The 24542-nt window shown below is 38.4% G+C and overlaps 1 protein-coding gene across 9 annotated transcripts in view; it reads right to left on the reverse strand.

Annotated features, from left to right (window-relative positions):
- Window positions 1-24542, reverse strand: part of CORIN (corin, serine peptidase) — a 244941-nt gene that overhangs the window by 209231 nt on the left and 11168 nt on the right. For 8 of the 9 annotated variants that reach the window (XM_055385560.2, XM_055385559.2, XM_055385557.2 and 5 more), the window contains exon 2: window positions 4273-4417. In XM_055385560.2, coding sequence (XP_055241535.2) covers window positions 4273-4417 — 145 coding nt within the window. Of the gene's footprint in view, window positions 1-4272; window positions 4418-9603; window positions 9710-24542 lie in introns of those variants that run through there. The other variant, XM_055385556.2, reaches the window with a different exon arrangement.

Here is a 24542-nt window from a genome sequence, read left to right on the forward strand (position 1 = left end):
ACTTCAATCCGTGGCTCCAAGACAGCATCTCTGGACCCACCTGAGGCCTGGGGGAGCTCACTGCCCTGAAGGGAGGGACACAAACCTGGCTGGCTTTGCCACCTGCTGATTGTAGACTCTAAGGCTTTGAGTGAACTTAGGTGGTAGCCAAGTAGTGGTTATAGCAGGCCTTGAGTGAGACTCAGTGTTGTGCTGGCTTCAAGTCTCAACTAGCACAGTCCCAGTGGTAGTGGCCACGGGGATGTTGTGTTCCTGCCCCAGTTCCAGAAGGCTCAGCACAGGGAGAGAGAGAGACTCTGTTTGTTTGGGAGAAAGTAAGGAAAAAGAACGAGAGTCTCAGCCTGGCAATTCAGAGAATTCTTCCAGACTTTAACCAGGACCACCAAGGCAGTACCTTTCTCTAGAGTCTTCAAGAATTGCAGCATTATAGGGTCGCAGGCCCAAGTCCCTTAGAAGACCTGAAACACCTTCCCAAGAAGAATGGACACAAATGGGCCCAGACTTCAAATTAATGTAACTGAAGTAGTGAAAGATCTTTATAATGAAAACTAAAAACTGATGAAAAAAACTGAAGAGGACACCAAAAAATGGCAAGATATTTGATGTTCATGGATTGGAAGAATCAATATTGTTAACATTTCCATAGTACTCAAAGCAATCTGCAGATTCCATGCAATCCCTATCCAAATACCAAAGACATTCTTCATAGAAATAGAAACAACAATTCTAAAATTTATATGGAACCACAAAAGACCCAGGATAGCCAAAGCTATCCTATGCAAAAGGAATGAAACTGGAAGAATCACATTACCTGACTGCAAATAATACTACAGAGCTATAGTAACCAAAACAGCATGATACTGGCATACAAACAGACACACAGACTGATGGAACAGAATAGAGAACCCAGAAACAAATTCACACACCTACAGAGACCTCATTTTCAAGAAAGATGCCAAGAATATACATTGCGGAAAGGACAGTCTCTTCAATAAATTGTGCTTAAAAAACTGGATATTCTTCCACATGCAGAAGAATAAAACTAGACTGCTATCTCTCGCTATATTCAAAAATCAAATCAAAATGGATTAAAGACTTAAATATAAGACTTCAAACTATGAAAATGCTAAAAGAAAACATTGGGGAAACTTTAGGACATTGGTCTGAGCAAAAATTTCTTGAGTCATACCACACAAGCACAGGCAACCAAAGCAAAAATGAACAGCTGGAATCACATCAACTTACAAAGCTCCTGCACAGCAAAGGAAACAGTCAACAAAGTGAAGAGACAACCCACAGAATGGGAGAAAATATTTTCAAACTACCCATCTGACAAGAGATTCATAATCAGAATTTATAAGGAGCTCAAACAACTTTATTTTAAAAAATCGAATAATCCCACTTAAAAATGGGCAAAAGATTTGAATAGACATTTTTCAAAATAAGGCATACAAATGGCAAATAAGCATATGAAAAGGGGCTCAACATCACTGACCATCAGAGAAATGCAAATCAAAACTACAATGAGATATTACCTCACCCCAGCTAAAATGGTTTATATCCAAAAGACAGGCAATAACAAATGCTGGTAAGGATATGGAGAAAAGGGAACCATTGTACACTGTTGATGGGAATGTAAATTAGTACAACCACTATAAAGAACAGTTTGGACGTTCCTCAAAAAAACTAAAATTGAGCTATCATATAATCCAGCAATCCCACTGCTGGGTATACGCCCAAAAGAAAGGAAATCTGTACATCAAAGAGATATCTGCATTTCCATGTTTGTTGCAGCACTGATCACACTTGTCAATATTTGGAAGCAACCTAAATGTCCATCAACAGATGATTGGATAAAGAAAATATGGTGCATATATACAATGGAGTACTATGCAGCCATAAAAAGGATTAGATACTGTCATTTTGCAACAAAATGAATGGAACTGGAGGTTATTATGTTAAATGAAATAAGTCAGACATAGAAAGACAAACTTCACATGTTCTCACTTATTTTAGGGGCTAAAAATCAAAACAATTGAACTCATGGAGACAGAGAATAGATGGATGGTTATCAGAGGCTGAGGCTGGGAAAGATGGTGGGGGGTGGGGAGAGGAGTGGGGGTTGTTAATGGGTACAAAAATTATGTATAGTTAGAAAGAATGAATAAGATATTATTTGATTGCACAACAGGGAGACTATAGTAAATAGAAGTTTAATTGTACATTTAAAAATAATAGAGTATAATTGGATTATAAAAATAAAAGATTTTTGGGAGGCCAAGACGGGTGGATCACGAGGTCAGGAGATCGAGACCATCCTGACTAACACAGTGAAACCCTGTTTCTACTAAAAATACAAAAGAATAGCCGGGCGTGGTGGCAGGCGCCTGTAGTCCCAGCTACTCGGTAGGCTGAGGCAGGAGAATGGCGTGAACCCAGGAGGCAGAGCTTGCAGTGAGCCAAGATCGCACCACAGCACTCCAGCCTGGGCAACAGAGCGAGACTCCATGTCAAAAAAAAATAATAATAATAATAATAATAGAGTATAATTGGATTATAAAAAAATAGAGTATAATTGGATTATTGTAACAAAGTATAAATGCTTGAGGGGATGGAAAGCCCATTTTTCATGATGTGGTTATTGCTTATTTACATGCCTGTAGGAAAGTATGTAACATACCTCATAAATATACACACCCACTATGTACCCACAAACATTTTTTTTAAAAAAACCTGGTTACCCAAGCCAGAAATCCAGGAGTCAGCCTTGACTCCTCTCTCCCTCACACCAAAATCCAATCAGTCTTGATTTCTATTGATTTTAATGCATCCAATGCCTTATTTCAAACACTCATCACCTTTTACTTAGACCAGAGTCAGAGGCCCGAACTGGTCTCCCTCTGCCTTCATTTCTTTCTGCCTCCAGCACTCTGTAGTGTATCCAGTTCTACCGCCTTTTGCAAATGTAAAATAATCAGAGTTCTTCTTTCTTGGAAAGATCCTCCAGCGGTAATCCACCACCCATAGCAGTGTTTTGTAATCATTTTTATAGCAGATCAATGTTATTTTCAAATAAATATCATATAAAAGCCTAATATCTATTAATAGATATGAGCTGAATTTTATTGTGGTTAACTTACTTTATAAGATCTAAGTGTGTAACTTCTATAAACCAGTAAGAAAATAATAGGGAGGTTTGGCAAAACTTAAAAATTCAAAATCATTGGCAATGCAATTAGATCAGCATCGTCTTGATATTTATTTCTCTGTTTTATTTGATTGCACATATTTTTTAAAATCCTGATTCATATCATTAGGTAGCTACCAGTGATAATAGTTTATTGCTTTTTCCAAAAAGTTCACTTTTCAAACTTTAAGTATCATTCACTTAGAAAAAGATAGCAAGATGCAACTAATGAGCTAACTAATGAGTTAACCTGTCAGCACATATTACTTGGTTTCTGGTTTTTACTTGGTTAAAAATGTGGTATGTAATATTTAGTTTGAGTGTGTTTTTAAGATTTTTTTTTTTAATGAAAGTCAAAGCAAACATTTGTGCAATCCTTAAGTCTCCTCCTTAGAACCTTGTTACCATGGAATAGAGTTTGAAAACCAGTGATCTAAAAGCTAAAGCCCAAATCCCTTAGTATTTAGTATGAAAATGTAAGATGTTGTTTAATTTGGACTTTATTGATCTAGCTGCATTTCCCACCACTGCCAAATTTTCACCCAGTTTTCTAAATCTATGTTCATCTTTCAAGGGGTTATAGTTTTGCACTAGTTATTTTCTCTGCCAAATGTGACTCCTGAACTACTGTCTTCTAACCTAAATTTCTATTAACTTAATTCCGAAGTTAACACATTAACTCTCCATGATGCTTTCTTTGAATGTGCCCATCGGACCTTGTATATACACTTCTATCTTAAACACGTGTTGCCTTGTGTGATAATCATCACTTCCTCTCAACTGTGAGCTCCTAAGAAAGGACTAATTTAACCATCCTGGAGTTCTCAGGAACTTTCAAAATGCCTGCAACCTAGTAATCATTCCTTAAATGTTTTAAATTCATAAACTCATTCATTAATGTTAATAATAATAACCAGTAGAGTGGTTACAGTAGCTGAAACTGCAGATTTGCATAACGTCATCAACAGATAATCCTCTCATTGACTGACACTTTAGGTTAAATAAGTACTAAGTAGAAATCACTCTTCTAAATCATGCTAATTTTCACTTTAACTTCATTTTTATTTAATAATGGCCTCACCCACCAACATAGGAAAGCAGGATCACCAGCAAGAGAACGAGAGCACAGATACATGGAATCAGGACCAGCAACAGGAACCGGAGGAGGTTAGCAGTCGCCAGCTTCTGAGAGCAGCCATTGCCCATGTTATTGTCATCAGCTCTCAAGACCTAAAGTAAAAGAGGAAAATGCAACATGGTTTTAGTTTTACGATACATGGTATGAAATTTTAGGTTACAGCTATCCATTTAGAACAGCACATTCCAAAAAGATTTTACGGTTTGTGGTTTAGGGTATGAAATGAGCTTAGTCACCAAATCATGCCAATAAATGAACAGATAACTGTACATCTACATTCAGGGAAGAGCAAACTATCTATTTCTGAAACATTTTTCAGAAGTACATAGGCTTTTAACAATATCCCATTTTGCTTTTTTAAAACATATTTGTCAATTTGGTATGATTCCAAAGGGCTATGAATGACCATGGCAAAACCTTACCCTGGCCCAAAGCTATGACAGAAGTGAAGGCTGCCTAATACAGTGATAAAAAATCGGTAAGTAGGCGTAGACAGAATATTATCCAGACTTCATTCTTTTTTGTCTCATTAGTCTAAACCAAATGTGAATGAATCTGGATAAAATAAGTTTTTGGCCATTAATAATTCAGCCAGGCTCACTGTTACTGACCATGCATTTAGTGACAAGTTGAAATATAAGGAGGAGCCTGCCTGATTGCCAATTAAACGCTAACAACTCTGAGGACATCCTCGGCTGTCCATGCTACCCGTGCAGCCCATCCTGTGTGATAGGATGTCAAAGTGCAACAACGATGGTTCAGATAAAGTTCTTGTCTTCAAATGCTTCAAATTTTGCTTAGTTCAATCTCTTGCCAGAAATGATATCTGGAAATTCGTTTATTACAGATGGCTAGCTTAAAGCAGTGACTTCAAAAAAACATCTGAGATGGTACTAAAAGGGCTTTGAATAACTACAAGAAACTCTCCAGGTCTCCTTAATGAAGGCATTTCTCATGATTCTCTCTTGGACTTCTGACTGCATTTTCTCCTCTGACAGTTTCAGAACTTGAACTATAACCTCAGTGTAACTACCTCCTGAATCTCTCTTGCATCCTGTACTCCTTTCAGAGTTACACTACATACTTCCAATGCCTGGTGGGTAGCAGCATCTCTTTTTAACAAGTCCAAAATTAAGACAAACCTTCTCTCTCTCTATCTTCAAACTAGTTCTTCTCCTGACTTTCATATTTGTGTTTACAGAAATTCCTCCATTCCAATATGGGGAGTGGAGTCCAAAGACTCCCCATTGCATCATCCCCCTATGCCGTACATCACCAGGTTTTGTTGGTTCTTCCTCTTAATAAATACCAAACTTTTTTTAAAGAAATGAATGACCTTTGAGAAAGAGCCTTATAATAATCAAGAAGTTGTTCTAACACAATGGCCCTGTAATATTCTCAGGACTTCCTGACCAGTATTTGATTATTTCCCATGGATGCAAAGGCAATTTTGAAGGGTTCTTCTGAATTGCAAGGCATATGTGATTCCCATTTCTGCTTCATTCTCTCTGTAAGGGAATATAGGTTCACTAACCCATATTGCAAGCAGTGTTCACTACATAATATGATGACACCTTCTGTAATTTTAAGAATTCTCCATGAGAGACATTATTTGAAATAACTTGTGTTGTTAACTTGAGAAGAACTTCATTTCCTAGGTTAATGTCTTACTGATCCATTGTACCTGGATTAAGCTACCAGCCAATGTGTTATAATTTACAGTTAATTTACAACTGATCTTCAAGAAGACAATTGATCTTCAAGAAGACAAGAAGATAAGTGTACAACACTTATCTACAAAAAAATCAATCAATAAATAAAAGTGTGGGACTACAGGCCAACAAAGTTAGTGGCAGAAACAAGTTGATACTTGTTTATTTTACTTATAATAATAGTGATGGATACGACAATGACTTCAAACCACTGTCTCTCAAAAGCTCACAGTCTTGTAGGAGAGATGAAATGTACATGACTATATTGCAAGGTAGCAAATGATAAGCACCTCATGGTGCTTATAGCTTATATCACTTATAGCTAAAGTGATATAAGAATTCAAAAGATAGAAATATGATTTCTTGCTGGAAGATCACATAAGACATTGTAGAGAGAGCAACCCTGAATCAGCCATAATTCTGAGAAAAGTACCCCTGAAAAAGTCTGTTACGAGTTAAAAAAAGTTGCAAAGTATTTAACTTCTACAACAATGAAGAAGCTTCCTTGCTAAGGTGATCACAGAAGCATTATAGGAATAACCTTGGCTCATTGCCATCTGGACTCCTGGAGCCAGATACATCTCATTTAGCATTTATAAGTAAAGAGTCAGTGGAGAAAATGCTAGAGGACCATTTTAATATGTCATCTAAGTAGATATCAAGTACTGGACCTCCAAAAACGATATTCATGATTAGACCAAATATTTTCTTCAGTGACAAGAGAATTGATTGCTTTTTTTTTTTTTTTTTTTTTTTTTTTTTGAGATAGAGTCTCGTTCTGTTGCCCAGGCTGGAGTGCAGTGGCACAATCTTGGCTCACTGCAACCTCCGCCTTCCAGGTTCATGCGATTCTCCTACCTCAGCCTCGTGAATAGCTGAGATTATAGGCACACACCACCACTCCCGGCTAATTTTTTGTGCATTTTTAATAGAGACAGAGTTTCACCATGTTGGCCAGACTGGTCTCGAACTCCTGACCCCGTGATCCACCCGCCTCGGCCTCCTAAAGTGCTGGGATCACAGGTGTAAGCCACCACGCCCAGCCAGAGAATTGATTGCTTTTTTCAAAGGGAGAGGAGGAAGAAATAGGTAGGAGAAATTCAACACTTCAACACTTTTTTCTTGAATAACTTGCATAACTTTCCTCTTGCACTCATGGCCACTTAGGACTGTTGCAAATGCTACATTGTGCACAGGCCCTTGGAGTTTCCTCTGAACACAAGGCAACTCTCAGACTTCACTGTTGAGTAAATGCCAGGTGAAATGAACAACCAGAATCATCCTTAAGCTTTGTTTCAATGGACTCTAAACAATCCTCCCTTCAAATGGCATCCCTCTTCCACAAGCACCTTCCTCAGCCTTGAAACTAAGCTGAGCACAGGCACAGCATTCCATGGCAAGGGTAGGGAACGATGCATCTGATTGGACCCGCACATATTTGTAAAGCATGTCATTCTTTTGTGTTTTGTTTGTTGTTTTTATTTTTGGTTTTGGTTTTGGGCTTTTGTTTGTTTGTTTGTTTTTGGTGTTTTGTTTTGTTTTGAGACAGGGTCTCACTCTGTCGCCCAGGCTGGAGTGCAGTGGCATGATCTCGGCTCATTGCAACCTCTGCCTCCTGGGCTCAAGCGATTCTCCTGCCTCAGTCTCCTGAGTGACTGGGACAACAGGTATGCACCATCCATCACGCCCAGCTAATTTTTTTGTAGAGACAGGATTTCACCATTGTGCTCCGGCTGATCTCAAACTTCTGGGCTCAAGTGATCCACCCACCTCAACCTTCCAAATGTTCTTATGTTTTACTAATCTTGTTACTGAAAATGCATTTCTTGTATCTTAAGAACTACATTTATTTTAAAAACTGTCATGTTGTTTTATATAATGTACACTGGCACAGTGTACCATTGTACCACAAGTGTATGCTATCTTGGTATCATTTGAGAGGTCAAAATTTCAGATAGCCAGTTCCTCCTTCTTGAAGCACTTTCTTCCTTTGGCTTCTCTTTCTCCTACCTCTCTGGTCATTCCTTCTCTTTCTGTAGGCTCAATTCTCACATTCACTCGCTCCCCAGGCAATGTCACCCACACATTTAACTTCAATTAGCAGCCCTCCATAGGTGACTCGCATCTTTAAATAACAACCATAGATCTTTCCTCTGATCTCCAGACCATTATATGCAACTGACCACTTGACATCTCCTCATTGGAGGTTGTAAAAGTAGCTCAAACTCAACAAGTCTGGAACCAAATAAACAATTTTCATCCCCATATCTGGTATTCTTCCAGGGTTTGCGATCCCAAAAAAGGTAATCGCACAACTATCATGTGTCAGGCATTGTTTGGGCACTTGAGATATATTAATATGCAAAACGAAACTCTCTAGTCTCATAGATGCTACATTATAGTAAAAATAAACATATCTCTCCTGAAATACTGCAAATACCTCCTCCTATCTGGTTTACCTATATTTATCCATGCACTCCCTAACCTGTTCTCCACACTATAGCCAGAGTAAGAAAGAGGCTGTATTATCTTTGCATGATGAGAAAAAACAACATGAAAAATGACCCCAAAGCTGAACTAATTCAAGAATGCAGAGCCTGGAACCAGAGCTGATCATGAGAACCATGCACCCAGAGGTTCTGGGGAGGGCTTTGGATTTACATTAGGGTGTACGAGGTTTTGAGTCCATTTTATCAAGTTTGCAAAGGTCAAGGAGATTATAGTTGACATTTCAAATACATACGTCTTTACCCTCTTTTACCTTCAGGCAGCATTTGACTTTGTCAACACATGGTGCATTCCTGAGGGCACATCCACATCTGCGAATGGCAGACAATATTTGAGAGCTTGTTTGGAGGTTCTAGCTGGGGGGTGCACCTACTTGAATACCCCTGACCAAAGGTGGGTCCTCATCTATCAGGGATGGTTGTCCTTTCAAATATTCCTGCCTCCTAAAGTGCTGGGATCACAGGCTTGAGCCACCATGCCCAGCCGAGGATTATTTTCTAATTGGTTGGATTATCTTTTGGGATAAATTTTACATCTTAAATATATAGAACAGGGATCAGAAAACTAGTCTATGGACCAAACTCAGCACACCTAGTATTTTTGTACATACAGTTTTATTGGATACAGCCATGTTCATTTGTTTATATTCTGTCTATACTGCTCTCCTGCTACTACAACAACATTGAGTAGTTGCAACAGAGATCATATGGTACTCAAAGCCTAAAATCTTTACTATCTGATCCTTTATAGAAAAAGCATGTGAGCCCCTGATGTAGTGTATCAGTGTATATCTGCATATATGTGTATTTTTAAATTTGTATGTTTAATTTGATAATCAAACTAAAATATAAATTCTTTTAAGAAAATTGTATTTTAATCTCTTCATCAGGGCTTTTAATGAAATATGATATAATTGTACAGGGGGTAAATTAGCAGACAAAACTCTTTGTTGCTGTAGTGCAAAGTTACTCCAGAAAAGGTTGAAAGATAAAAATAATCTTCAAAGTAGAAAAAAAATTATCAAGACTATACATGTGGCTGGGCACAATGGCTCATACCTATAACACCAGCACTTTGGGAGGCTGAGGCAGGAGGATTATTTGAGCCCAGGAGTTCAAGGTCAAACTGGACAATATAGTGAGACTTCATTCTCTACAAAAAGAAAAAAAATTAATGTTAGCCAATCATGGTGGTGGTTGCCTGTAGTCCCAGCTACTTAGGAAGCTGAGGTGGGAGGACTGCTTGAACCCATGAGACTGAGGTTGCAGTGAGCTAAGATTGTACCACTGCACTGCAGCCTGGGAGACAGAACGAGACCATGGGTCCAATAAATAAATAAATAAATACTATATGCACTACATCAGGAGAAAGGAAAGCACTAGTTTCAGAAACATTCAAGCTGAAAGAATACCACAACATGCATCATAGACTATAGGAACCAACAAATACTCATAAGATTTTAGAGCTAGAAAGTACAAATTTATTCCTGCTTCTTTAAAAACACAGTCATAGCAGAAGTCATACCAACTCAGTCTATTTCTTGCTATATATGCAAATATTGCCCTTTTCTCACCAGTGAATGCTCTGTATCTAGAACAGTACCTGAACACGGTCAGGAGTGAGTGGATAAACACTTACTGAATAAATGAATTAATTAAATTTCCTAAATAAAAATTACTTTGTACATAATTATGCAAATAACTACTTCTTACAGAGTCTATTCCTAAATCATCCAAAAATCCTTCAAGTAGAAAATGTATTTGGCAAGAAGTAAAAATATAAATAATAACCACAATTGCATACTAATATGATGTGTGCACCTGTTGACTACCGCACAACTCCTTACACCTTGGAATCAGATCAGACACCGCCACCCCTCATTGCCTGCTCCACATGGATTCTTTCATAGCACAACTTTTTATAGCAACCACCAAGAACCCAGCTTTGTGGAGACAGGACAATATCAAAAGGAATATAGCAAAATCTAATGTTGAAACTGTGAGCTACCTCAAGCTAGTATTTCATGTGATGACCAATAAATGTCAAGTATCGCTGCATTTGCCTCAAAAACTAAAAATATCCAGCAAAGTCCCTTGAGTCACTGCAGCAACCTGGAATACAACAGCACAGTTTGGAAACCGTAGTCCAAGTCCTTGCTTATTTATTTCTCCCAATACCTAATTTAAAAACAAACAAAACAAAACCTATCCCTTGACCATTCCAAGGTTTTGCCAAACATATGCTGTCTTTAGCTCTGAAAGCAATAATATGCACTCAGAGAAATTGTCTACAAAGAGATTAACATCAGCCTGCTATTTCTTAAGGTACAGCATCAGACATAGAGATATGTTGATATTTTTATTTTAAACAAGATTTGTTTAATTGCCATCAAAATCAGGCAAACTTGAGGCAGCATTTAAACTGTTTCTGATAAGCAGAATATTTTGAAATGTGAAGATTAATTCTGCCTGCCTAATGTGACATTATACCATGGATTTTATTAAACACCAAAATTATTCTTACCAAAATTAAATACCAAAATGTTCTTAAATAAAATTATGAAACTATGTAGACTTAGTTAATACAAGATGGTTAGCCAACACAGTCTGTGAACCTTATTTAGATGTACAAACAGTACTTGCTAGAGGTTATCCTAATTCATATGCCAATCTGGTGGATTTAGCTAAAATTCTATTTATTGTTTGAAGTTTCTGATATTACCAAGCCAAAATGTCAAACTGTTCTCAAACCAAAATGAGAATGTTCATTTTAATAGATGGGATTGTATGCAAAATTATGGCAGAATTCAATGACCATTTGTCTTATCACAAAATATTTGCTTACAATGTTAAAAACAAACAACTAAAAAGAAAAAAATCATCCAAAATCAACACTATGTATTGGCTTGAGACAAATTTAGTACCTTAATTCTTTAGGTAGGAAGATGATAAACTGCAAATATACTCTTCCATTTCAGCAAAGCAAGGACCAGCCTCAAGGATAATAAAGTGACTCCTACTGGTGTGTCCTAAACAGGACACAGAAGCTCCGTCTAAACACTGTGGGGGCATTACAGTGTCACATATTAATATACTCACAAATCTATAGAAATGCAGACACTGAGACTCTACTTGCGGCTAGATATTCAACTTGGAACTTTGTCCTGCACAATCATTATGCCAAAATGTGATTTGTGTTCTTTTTTCAGTCATAGAGATGGAGTTTTTCCAACCCATCTCCACTCTGTCCGTAGAGCAAAAATCAGTCAATTGTTACCCCCTCATTTAAGATGAAAAATGGACAGTGCTAGATGCTTCCCACTCTGTTCTTAAGAAATTATGAAAGTGACCCTCACATGAATTAAAAGTAGATTTGTTGAGTAACAGATTAATAATATGGATAGTTCTCAAGCCAGGCATCTGCAATTCTCTGCAATAATAATAGCTCTCACTCAACCAACAAGCAAAATGCCTCCAAAATCATCATGTCTTTTGGTATGATGTTTGTTTTTAATATCCCAGGAAGCATAAAGAACACGCATCTGGTTTTCAGTAAGTCTTTTCAACCCATTTTCTGGCATGTAGTTGAAGCATATGAAGTTTAAATAACTCATGCAGTCTCCCAAAATGAAATTACTCAGTTCACACCAGAACACATGATACTGCAAGCCAACTCTGCCCACATTTTCCCTTTGAAAATTAACAAAATAACAGCACCAGATAGTCCTCTCCCAAATTTCAGAATCACATATCCCAGAATGTAGATTCAATATGGAGACTAAATACCAACAAAATATGTATCCTATCAAGGAGACTAGATAATAACCCAGTACACAGGCACCATATAACATTATCGTTTCTGTTTTGAGGATACATTGTTCAGCTGAAGTCTGAACTGTGAGAGACGAGATTGGAATGTTTCAAAGGCAACTTGTACAATACTTTCTCAGCCACTGAAAATCTACGTAACCTTATAAAGTCATCCTCCATTCTTAACCGTATCTCCATATCTGCAAATAAGGCATAAAAAGTCTTTCTCCAACCACGAATACCCCAAAAGTAAAGTGAAATTAGTAAAGCAAAGGAAAAATGAAAAAAAAAATGTTTCTTTCAAGTTCAGAAAGCTCAAGAGTCCCGATTTTTTTTTAACACATAGTTCAGAGCTTGCTCAATTTAGTTTCCCTGGAGGAAAGTTATTATCTTTATTTAAATGAGGAGATATCTTCAGAGGCAACAGGAGAATAGTTTAGCCTTTTAGGTAAATCCTATTTTCTTCAGAGCACTGTAGGAGGGTCATATTTCTGTAATAGTTACAGAAGATGATTTTGGGAAGAAACAGTAGGCTCTCATTATCCAGACAAGATAGATAAATAGGATCCTGTGTCCTTTTTGGAGATGACTTTGCCGTCAATCTCAAACTTGCCAATACTATCATTTTATGAAAGACACAAACTTTAAAGTAATAAAGTTTCCTTTTAGGTAGATACAATATCAGAACTCTTTCTGCATATATTGGAGAGTCTTAAAGGTCAGTTTTTCAGCCTATATTTTTTAAAACAATAGAGAATACGGGGGAAAGAGGGTTGGGTTATCCATTTCTTGGGAAATTAAATATTTGATACTTATTGATAAAAATGTTCTAAATTTCACATCTTATTTGTTACTACATCTCTAAGAAAGCTATGGCAAAATCCAAAGGAGTCAAACAGTTAACATAAAGCCAAACCCACATTTCATTTAGCGCTAAGGAGGCTCCTGAATTTGTGCAAATCTTAGAAACTTAATTGACTCACTAATCCTATAACAATGGAAATGTTGTGACTTTTAAAAATTGAAACAGATTGTCAAAGTGAGTAGAGAATTAAAAGATTGACTTTCTACAGCTGAAAATAATCAGGGAAAGCATACAAGACAAAGTGGATTTTATGCTCTACAACAATTCATTTCAGGCATTTTAATGCAAAGTAAAACATAAACAGATGTTGAAAACAATTAACCTACTGAACCTACCTGCTGAAAAGGAATCCTGCAGTGAAAAAATACAAGTAATGATGTTATGCATTAGATGAAGCAGCAATTTCTTTCTGAATACCTAAAGCAAAAGATGAATTCCAAACTTAACATTCATCATATGTTTTGCTATAGTTCCATGAATATTCTAGTTGAAAAATGAGAAATTCTGTGTTGAGCTTTCCATTACAAAACACGTCTACGTGACATGTTAAAATCCCAGTAATTTGGTTTATTCCACAAATGCTTATGTAACATCTATTCTGTGTTATAGGGCTATAAAGATGAAGAAAACATAGTCCCTGTCCTCAAGGAATTAACAGCCTACCTCCAAGAAGATATACAGCTTCACAGGTGACTTCAATACCCTATGACTAGGGTAATGCAGACATGTAAAAAGTACAACAACAAATCAACCATAGGTGCGGTGTGAACTTTTGCACTGTAACAACAGTATTTCTTGAGCGTTCATTCCAATGAGGCTCAAAGCACATGTCTGTTGGTTGAAGGAGGAGGGGGGCCAAAGAGAAGCAATGTAATTGATATTCCGAGAAGGACAATTTTTCACTGATGGACTCTCTCACATATTGCAGGATATTTGGCATCCCTGGCCACCACCTAATAAATGCCAGCCATAGCACATGCACACACACACGTGCACACACACACACACATACTCACACACTCATTGTGACCAACAAATAGCTCCTACTTTATTTCCAAATGTTCTTTAGAGTACTGCCTTCCCTAGTTGAGAACCACTTGGGCCATTCAGCAATCATCTATTGAGCAATACGGTGTGGTCAGCTTGACCCTCTGGATACAAGGCACAGCCCTAAGTAAGCAAACTGTTACCCTTCCTATAGGCATTAATAAACACTAGCTCTTTAGGTGTACTAAGTCTTATGCCTTTTTTCCACAGAGGTATGGTACATTTAAAAAATAATAATCATTATGTCTCTTAATTGTGTGTGATCATCACCCTACCTGGAACACAAAGAACACAGAATTTGAATGTCAACTTCAATCGAATATCAATCAAAAAGAAGTGACAGAATGTATTAAGTCCTTTAAAACATATACTACTAACTATATATATATATAACAAAATATATATATATAATATATAACTAACATATACTACTCTTGAACCAGGAGTCTTGAGAGAGTATGGAGTGGTACTAGGGTAGAACAACACACATGGAGTGATTATTTCTTGATCTGGCATAGCATGAGGCTTTAAGCCTTGGTGGACCCATACCAAACATGGTCCATGTAGGACTTTAGACTTTGGATAGTCTCTGCAGCCTATGCCAGTTCCCAGTGTTTCAGCTGTGGCTGAGGTAGGATCAAGTTCTTAGCCTCTGGAGGTGAACAGGACAAAAGGTGCTGCCTGGAAACTACAAAACAGCTGAGATTCTTTGGTTCTCAAGTAGATGTGAGCTTCTAGTTTTGACTATTTGTGCCAGTCTTAAAATAAGTATTAAACTGAATAAAGGCTGCCCCAAATTCTATTCCTCCTTATGTTGTTTTAAGCTACATTCAGGGCCATGGAAAGAAACAGACAAGGGGAGATCTCAATCCTTAAGATGCACAGAATTTGTTCACAGGTTCTAGCCACCCTCCATCACATGATCCTAAGTTCACTTTGGATTTGTTAAACAAATAATCTCTGACCCGGTCTCTAGATTTCATAGACCTAATTCATGGATTCAGCTGTAGATTTACCCTTCTACAGCTGGTAGATTTACCCTTCTACAGCTGGTAGATTTCATTTGAAAACAAAAATATACAAGGCTTTATCATCATGTATTCCTTCTTCTTGGGGTGAAGTAGGAACACAACTCAATAAAACTTTTGCAAATGCAAAGGCTAAAAAGGCAATTCAAAGGCCTGTGCATTAAACCTCCTGTCTCTACAGAATGTTTATCTCAGGAGGTCAAAAAAATATCTGGAATGGTTTGAAAAACATAGTTCAGTCTTACTTTCAGAAAAAGTGTTGACTAAACTACTAAATTAGAGGAAGACATAAGTTTCCTTAAGAGAAGGGTTGAGTTTTGAGCAGGTAGGCTGAGCAGATAAGAAGGAAAAAGTGAGACTCTGAAGGTCTGTGTGGATAGATATAGACGAGAAAGGAGTTGCACCCAGGTCTAATATGCTTAAAGAGTTTATTGGAAAGAGAGAGATGCTTCTGAGAACTACTAGACAATAAAGTATGGCTGGAACCCAAAGAAATCAAACAGAGGAAGAAGGACAAGATCTCAGAAAACAAATGAATTGTCTGTCCCCAAAAGGTCAAGGATATGATAAATTACTAAAAGGCAGTTTTTTAAAAGCTGCAGATAGACATTTGATTGTAAAAACAACTGAGGAACCATGCCTAAAAGATCGGACAACTGGCCAGACAAGGTGGCTCACACCTGTAATCCCAGCACTTTGGGAGGCCAAGGAATGTGGATCACTTGAGCTCAGGAGTTCAAGACTACCCTGGGCAACATGGCAAAAACCCATCTCTAACAAAAATGCAAAAATTAGCCAGGCATGGTGGTGCACTCCTGTGGTCCCAGCTACCTGGGAGGCTGAGGTGGGAGGATCACTGGAGCCCAGGAAGTCAAGGCTACAGTGAAATGTAATCATACCACTGCACTCCAGCCTAGGTGACAGAGAAAGACGCTGTCAAAAACAGAAAAAAAAAAAAAAAAATTGGACAACTATGCCAAGCAGCTTTTGAAAATCTGGATATATTGAACAGGGTAAGATCTGGAAAATCAACATAAAATTATCCAATAATTCTTACGTATCAAGTTTCAGCCTGACACAGTTATTATAGGTGAGTACATAAGTACTGTGTGTGTAATATAATAGAAAATTTATGGAATTAGGAAAAAGAGAAGACATAGCAAAAATGAAAAATATTTAAAAGGGAGCTGGGCAACCCATGATAGATTGAGTCCAAGCCTAGGTTAGATGCGGATTTGAGAGGAGAACACCTTCTGGGTAGGAATTAGCCAACTCAGGAGGATAATGGTAGACAAGATTTACTTGAACATGAAAGCACTCAGCAGACCCAGAATCTACTCATATTTCTCACTATGGGAGACTTCACAAAGGAAGTCTAGAAGAGCAAGTTGGAAAAGATCATGGCCAGAAAACAAAGAGAAACTAAAAGCAAACTGAGCAAAAATTACTGAACCTACAGAAAATATAGATAGGAAATGACTAAATTAAGAAGGAAGTTAAACTCTTGCAAACTCAACGGGGCCTTACTAGAGGAAGAGGGGACAAACAGAGACAAAAATAGCCAGGGAAAGACAATCTCTTTACAAGGAGTAATAAAGGCTAATATGAGGAACCAACCATTCCTATGCAAAAAAGCAGGAGACAGAAGCAGCGACAGACATGAAGGGAATCAGAGTCTCCCAAAAATGGGAAGGATAACGGGAGAGGAGAAATGATCCCATTAGCCTTAACTGGATAAGGGTTTCACAAGATCCTGATTCAGAATCAAAGATCAGAGGCATCCTGCATCTCATCTGTGTACCTTGATGCCCATAATTCCATTAATTCCCACCAGCCTTCTACCTCCAAATTCTAGTCCCTCCTGGTACCTGCCTGCTTTCCTGCCCTTAGGATCTGTGAGACATCAAATAAGCCAAAGATAAAATCCCCTTCGTCAGTTTAGCCAGTTCTAAGAGGTTTTCATAACCTATAATCATCAGAATGCTACCAAATACAGAATGCTCCCAATAATTTTATAGACCATCCAGGGGGATCCTAATTGAAACTGCTATTACAATCCTGAAGCCAGACAAGCAGCCCCATCTCCCAGGGTTTGGGAAATGTCCAGAGTATAAAAGTGCCTGACTCCGGAAAGTGTCACTTTCCTCCCCTCCCGACACATTCTTCTTTCAAATGGAACCATCCATGGTTTCAACTATTGTTCATACCAGTTTAAATACATAGTGGCAGTCAAAAGAAAGAGAGAGGAATTTCTAGGAGCAAGAAAAGAAAGGAAAACTGAAAGCCAGAACAGTAAAAGTTGAGGCTAAGACATCCTGGAAATTAGGGTTAGAGGGAAATAATTAGGGTGAGGGGGAGAAATTTTCTTGGACGTCAGACTAGGAGCTTGGGTCTGGGGTTTGAATGCCAAGAAAGAGACCTGAGAAAAGGACTAGGTTAGGAGCTGGAAATGAGAACCTTAAATAAATCCAGGACTTTCACAATGCTACACTGTCAGCGAAAGGGAAGTTAGAAAGCTCCACTTAGCCCAAGGAAAGGACTAAAAAAAAGTATCCCTGTAAAAGTGAAAACAATAAAAAGCTCTTATGAGAAATGAAAAATTTGCTGTACAAATTTACATTGTACAGCAAGTGTAGAATTCCCAAGCTGTGAAATTAATATAAAAGTAGATCTCAGACTGGTAATTCTACTAGGGTGCCTATCAGAAGCAAACCAAAACCACTCTGCACTTCTGTAACTGCCCCCTGCCTGAAAAATGAGCTCACAATAAAAAATGTAAAACACATGAGAAAGTGATCTGATAAACTGTGCTAAGAGGTAGAAATAGAATATAGACAAGTCAATAGTCCCTGTCCTTATGGAATACACAAACTATCAAGGGAAAAATAGAGTCAATTGTTACACAAATATTCATTTAATTACTATTGTGATTAATGCTATAGATTGAGTCATACTTTTTATGATTAAAAAATGCTATAGAAAGTACAGCATAAATAATTTATGGCAATGTGAAAAATGAACTCATGGCTGGGTGTGGTGGCTCACGCCTGTCATCCCAGCGCTTTGGGAGGATGAGGCAGGCGGAGTCAGGAGTTCAAGCCCAGCCTGGCCAATATGGTGAAATCCCGTCTCTGCTAAAAATACAAAAATTAGCCAGATGTGGTGACGTGTGCTTGTAGTCCCAGCTGCTCGGGAGGCTGAGGCAGAAGAATCGCTTGAACCCGGGAGGCAGAGGTTTCAGTGAGCCGAGATCATGCCACTGCACTCCAGCCTAGACGACAGAGTGAGACCCCATCTCAAAAAAAAACAAAATGAACTTACAAACTGACTTCAACCTTTTTATTAAAATATGTTCAATTTAACTACAACAGAGAGCAGTCTCATGTTGAAAATACTTCAATGATTAGGAATATTAATTAATATTTACTATAGGTACTTATATATATATATTAGAATTATTATTTCAGTCATAATCAAATAATTTACCTTCCCCGCTTCTTTCCACTGATGGTTTTAAATATTTTAAATAATATGTTAATACATACTTATAATAAAAACTGTCTGAATGTTTAATATTTATGATCAGAGTTCAAGGTATTAAGAATTACGTAACATTTTCTAAAATTATAAGAAGTTGATAAAAAGAAAAGAAGGCTTTTGAGAGTGTAGATCCCATTGTTCCATCCATCACATTTTTAAATTTTGTTTTGACGTCTTTCCACAGTTGGTATTCCCAAGCAAGAAAATATTTTTTAAATGATTGTCTCATTTCTTCCCAGCGCTAAAGTTATCTGTACTTTGAGACAAAACCAAACATAGAAATGATAAATGTTTTAAACTATGTATATTATAGATGCACCTAATTTGCTTATGAAAAGACAAACCTCAAGATCCAAATGAGAACAGACTAAATTAATTTAAAAGAGTTCTATAAATGTTTAATACTTGCCTAGCTTTCATGTATCAACTTTTATCCTTTTCAAAGGAAACACAAGAATTGTGGATGTGAATTAAGGGATTATAAATAATCCTATTTTCAATTGAAGAAGTTAGGGGAAAAATATTTCATTTAAGATTAAGTTGTATATTAACAGTATACTAAATTGTTCACTACTTTCAAAAAGAAAAAAATGTCCATGACTACAAATAAAGTTTGTCTTAGGGTAGATTTTTTAAAAATGCAAAAGTAAAATATCTCCTGAAATTATTAAACAAAATGCATTTACTTTTTTCCTTTTTAAAAAATTTAAAACACACATGTTTACAGAAGAGTTGAAGGTACAGTATAAGGAACTGACCCATTTTCTTCTGATTTTTCTTCTGACCCGTTTGATACTCAGTTGCTAACCAGATGCCTCACTGCTCCAGAATATATTAATGGATATTTCCTATAAACAACGACATTCTCCTGCCTAAACACAACACAGCCATTAAAATGAGAAGATTACATTGATATATTGCAACCACCTAATTCTCAGACCCCACTGGTTTTTCCATTAGTCTCAATAATACCCCTTCTACCAAAAGGATCTAATTTAGAATCACAATTACATTTGGTTTTCATGTCTCTTTAGTCTTCTTCAGTCTTCCCTTATCTTTTATGACTTTCACAGTTTTGTAAATTACAGGCCAGTTGTTTTGTAGAATGTTCTTCAGTTGTGGTTTAGGATTAAATTCAGACATCTTTGGGAGAAATAACACAAAAGCGATGTTGCATTTTTCTCATTGAATCCTATCAATTTGTCCTTTTATTGATGACAGTCATAACCATCACATGATACTGTTGGGATGGGTCAAGCCTCCCCATTGTAACATTATTTTGTGGTGAGGTACTTTGAAACCATGTTAATATACCATCTCTTCAAACTTTCCATTTCTTTTTTTTTTTTTGAGAGGCAGTCTCTCTCCGATGCCAGGCTGGAGTGCAGTGGTGCGATATTGGCTCACTGCAACCTCCGCCTCCCGGGTTCAAGCGATTCTCCTGCCTCAGCCTCCTAAGTAGCTGGGACTACAGGCGCGTGCCAACATGCCCGGCTAATTTCTGTATTTTTAGTAGAGACGGGCTTCACCATATAGGCCAGGATGGTCTCAATCTCTTGACCTCATGATCTGTCCGCCTCGGCCTCCCAAAGTGCTGGGATTACAGGCGTGAGCCACCGTGCCCGGCCCCATTTCTTTTTTTATTCACTTACATAAGCATGGACTATTGTTTTCCTATTTCATTCAATGGTTTATAATTTGTTACTATCATAATTTACTTAGATCCTCAATTTGCCCTCCATTTGGCCAATGGGAGTTCATTAAAGCTGGCTGCTGTGTCCTTGTGACATGCCCCATCATTCTTTGAGCATTTTCTTGCTTTTTGGAACAAGATGCTTTGAATTCATCTGGTACTAGCCTTGCATCACCCTTGGAATCAGCCATTTCTCCAAGGATCCTGGTTCCTTTTTGTAGAAAATGACATTTAAAAAACAAGATCTGAGGGCCCCTTGGTATGCATAGGATGTGCTCATTGTTCCTGGGGTGGTGGTGTTCCCAGTTTCTCTCAGCAGAAAGAGCTATATGGAAAAATGTATTTATATTGTGTGTGCATTCACATATGTACACATACACATAGGCCTCTGTATTTATTTCTATATCTATCTTTACACATTGAAAACCAGACATTTATACACATATCTCCAGTTTCAATCCCATATCACAGAGGTCCAGATCTACTATACTTTCTATACTTTTAACCCCTTTTCCAACAGAGAGAAAGCTGGTTTGTTGTTAATACATTTAATTGCTTGATCAATCCCCCAGTCTGTAACTAATTTCCCATGTCCCAGCCCCAGCTGCCATGTGGGCGCCATGCTCACCCTGTCCCAGACGCCGTGCTCATTCTGCCCTGGCTCTCCTATGCATGGACACCTTCCTCCTCCTACTCAGACCCTGACCCCCATCTTAGGTTGACCTCCACACACACCATCCTTACCCTGCTTGGGCACCAACATACTCTGCTGGCCACCTGTCCTTGTTGATGTGGCTGACGTGCTGCTGTCCCTCCCCACACTTTAGAACCCACCTTACTCTGTCCACTGAACACATTCAGGACTCAGTTGTTCACCAAGGAGCAAGGAATAGGAAAATCCAAAGTTTTGAAATCTATGGAAAGCAATCAATGCTATTCCTTTTTTTGTTTTTTTTACTCCTTTTTTCTCCTAAAGCATATATAAAGAAGAATAACAATACAAGAGCACTTTTAGGAGTGGCTGACATGAAATGATTTGAGAATATTGTTAGGAATATATGTTTCTTATTCAAAGAGCATTTTTGTTCCTCTTATTTGCATTCAGTTAATAGAGGTAGTGTTAAACAACAACAGAAAAAAAAAATACACACACAGTGCTACCAGGAGGCCAAACAGGTAAGCTGAGCTTGTCATAAAACACCTCAGACCACTGACCAAGGCACACCCAGGTGAGATCTTGCAGGTCCTTTGTTGGGGCCACTTCACGTTCTCACCAGGATGCCTTAGGAAAAGCTTTTCTTTCATTCTTTTTTTGCTTTGTAGAGACAGAGTCTCAGTATGTTGCCCAGGCTGGTCTTAAACTCCTGGCCTCAAGCAGTCCTCTCCCTTCAGCCTCCCAAAGTGCTGGGATTACAGCCATGAGCCGCCATGCCCCAGGTTCACCTTCTTTGTTTTAATTTCAAACAGGGTGGAAACTCAATTCTATGGTTATGATTCTATTGTTCTGCAGAAGAGGGCAGAATAAAAATCACCACAGGCCAGATTAGAGCTGTATATCCAAGTCTAGATTTTGAATTCAAAAAACCACAAAGGCCAAGGGGAAAGAGAATGCTAAACTCTCAAGTTTGTCCTAACCTCTTTAGGGAATGAAACTGGACACAGCCAGACAGTCCTTCAGTCATTCCTAGCTTGAAAGATCCCTCCCCACTCTGCCTTGCTTACCCAACGTGGGCAGCTGGGTGTTGACAGCTTTGAGGGGCCTCCCCAGGGCTATTTTTAACCTGGTGTTATCTGCTTACAGACTTTCCACCAGGGCAGCCGCAGGTCCAGGGAGTCACTCCAGCTGGGAAATGTGAGCACACCGCTGGCCTGTGGCAAATGAGGTATTTTTAACTGAGACTTGAGAAGCTCAGAATTGTCATCTGCTTCAGGCCTCGGGGTGCGAGACACAAAACAGAGCCAAGCAAGAGAGGCTGTGTGCGGACTCTCCAGTTCCTTAGCAACCAATTGCTGGACTTGTTGCTGGAGGAAGGCTCTGTAAGTGTCCTGATCAGCGATGGAAAGCCAGCCTCAGAGTCTTTCCTGGCAATTATGTGGCCCCTCCCCATGGAAGTGAGGCCTGGGAGTCCCCCTTGCAGGCGAGGTATTCTGCCGGGCTTTCCCACACCACACCTATTTGCAGCTGATTAGCATCACCTGGGACTTGTTAGACACTTGAATTCTTGGGTCTCAACCCAGACCTGTTAAATTAGAAACTGACAATGGGACCCAGCAATCCGTGTTGGATCAGACCCTCCAGGTAATTCTCATGCACACTAAAGTTCCAGAATCACTGGCCTAATCACACATTCGCTAACATTCATAGATAAAGATGTAAGAGTAACACTTGAATCCCACCAAGCCCACATTGCAGTAATTCTTTTAAATGAATAACTTTATTTTTAGAACATTTTTACACTTACCAGAAAAAAAAGTGAGCAGATAGTAAAAAGCACCAGTAACTTTTTCAAACCACTGCTTTTTTTTTTTTTTTTTTTTTTAGATGGAGTCTCACTCTGTCACCCAGGCTGGAGTGCAGTGGCGTGATCTCGGCTCACTGCAACCTCTGCCTCCCAGGCTCAAATGATTCTCCTGCCTCAGCCTGCCAACTAGCTTAATAGATTACAGGTGCCCGCCACCATGTCTGGTCAATTTTTGTATTTTTAGTAGAGACAGGGATTCACCATGTTGTCCGGACTGGTCTCGAACTCCTGACCTCAGCAATCTGCCAGCCTCATCCTCTCAAAGTGCTAGGATTACAGGTGTGAGCCACTGAATCCAGCCAACCATTGCTTTTTTCTGCTGCACACTGAACCCTAATAAGAAAACCTCCTTCCTCTGTTCGTCCTTAAGGGCAGTGATAAGACACCAACTGAGTTTTTGCCATCAAAGGCGGCAATTGGGTCAGAGAAAGAAATAGACCCCAGCGCTAAGTGAAGATAGCAGTAATGCACAAAAACCCTAGGAATGACTGCAAATGCCTACCCCAGCACAAGCTGAGATGAACAACTGTGATTGTCTAAGACTCTGCAGCCAGGGCAACACCTTCACAAAACACGCTTGGAAATGATGTGAATATTTGTGTATCAGTTATATAGTTGTTTCTTCTTGCTGCTGTAACAAATTACCATACACTTAGTAGTTTAAAGCAACACAAATTTATTGTCTCGTAGTTCTGGAGGTTGGAAGTCTGAAATCAGTTTCACTGGACTAAAGTCAAGGTGTTATCAAGGCTGCTTCCTTCTGAAGGCTCTCAGGGGAAAATCTGTGTCTTTTTCAGCTTATAGTGGCTGTCTATTCCCTGGCTTGTGGCCCCTTCCTGTATCTTCAAAGCACATTTCTCCTCCAATCTCTACATCCACCATCACTAATTGTCACATGTGATTCTGACCTTTCTGCCTCTCTAAGGGCTTTGTGATCACATCAGGACCTCCCACATAATTCAAGATAATCTCCCCATCTCAAAATCCTTTATTTAATTACATTTGCAAAGTCCCTTTTGACACAGAAAATAATACTCACAGGTCTCAGGGATTAGTATGTGGGTTTATCTAGGGGGTCATTGTTCGGAACATCTCGCTCCATAAAGCCCTGTACCCTCTAATGCCATAGACACTAGCTATGTGTTGTCATTGAGCACCTGCAATGCAGCTCATTTGAACTGAGAAATGCTGTAAGGGTAGTGAAATTTAAAGACTTGTTATGAAAAAAAAAGTAAAAGATTTCATTAATAATTTTAATGTTGATTACATATTAAAATTATAAAATTTTGGATATATTGAGTTAAATAAGCTATCTTATTAAGATTAAATTCATCTGTTTCTTTTTGCTTTTTCAAGTGCAGCTACTAGACAATTTTAAATTACATCTGTGGCTAACATTATATTTCTATTGGAGCAGTCCTACTACAGACCATAAAGGAGGCAGGGTGACATTAACTTTCAGTTGTTTTATTTTTGCCTTACTTATAAGAGAG

This window comes from Gorilla gorilla, chromosome 3, assembly GCF_029281585.2.
Source record: "Gorilla gorilla gorilla isolate KB3781 chromosome 3, NHGRI_mGorGor1-v2.1_pri, whole genome shotgun sequence".
In the NCBI taxonomy this organism is placed as follows: Eukaryota; Metazoa; Chordata; class Mammalia; order Primates; family Hominidae; genus Gorilla; species Gorilla gorilla.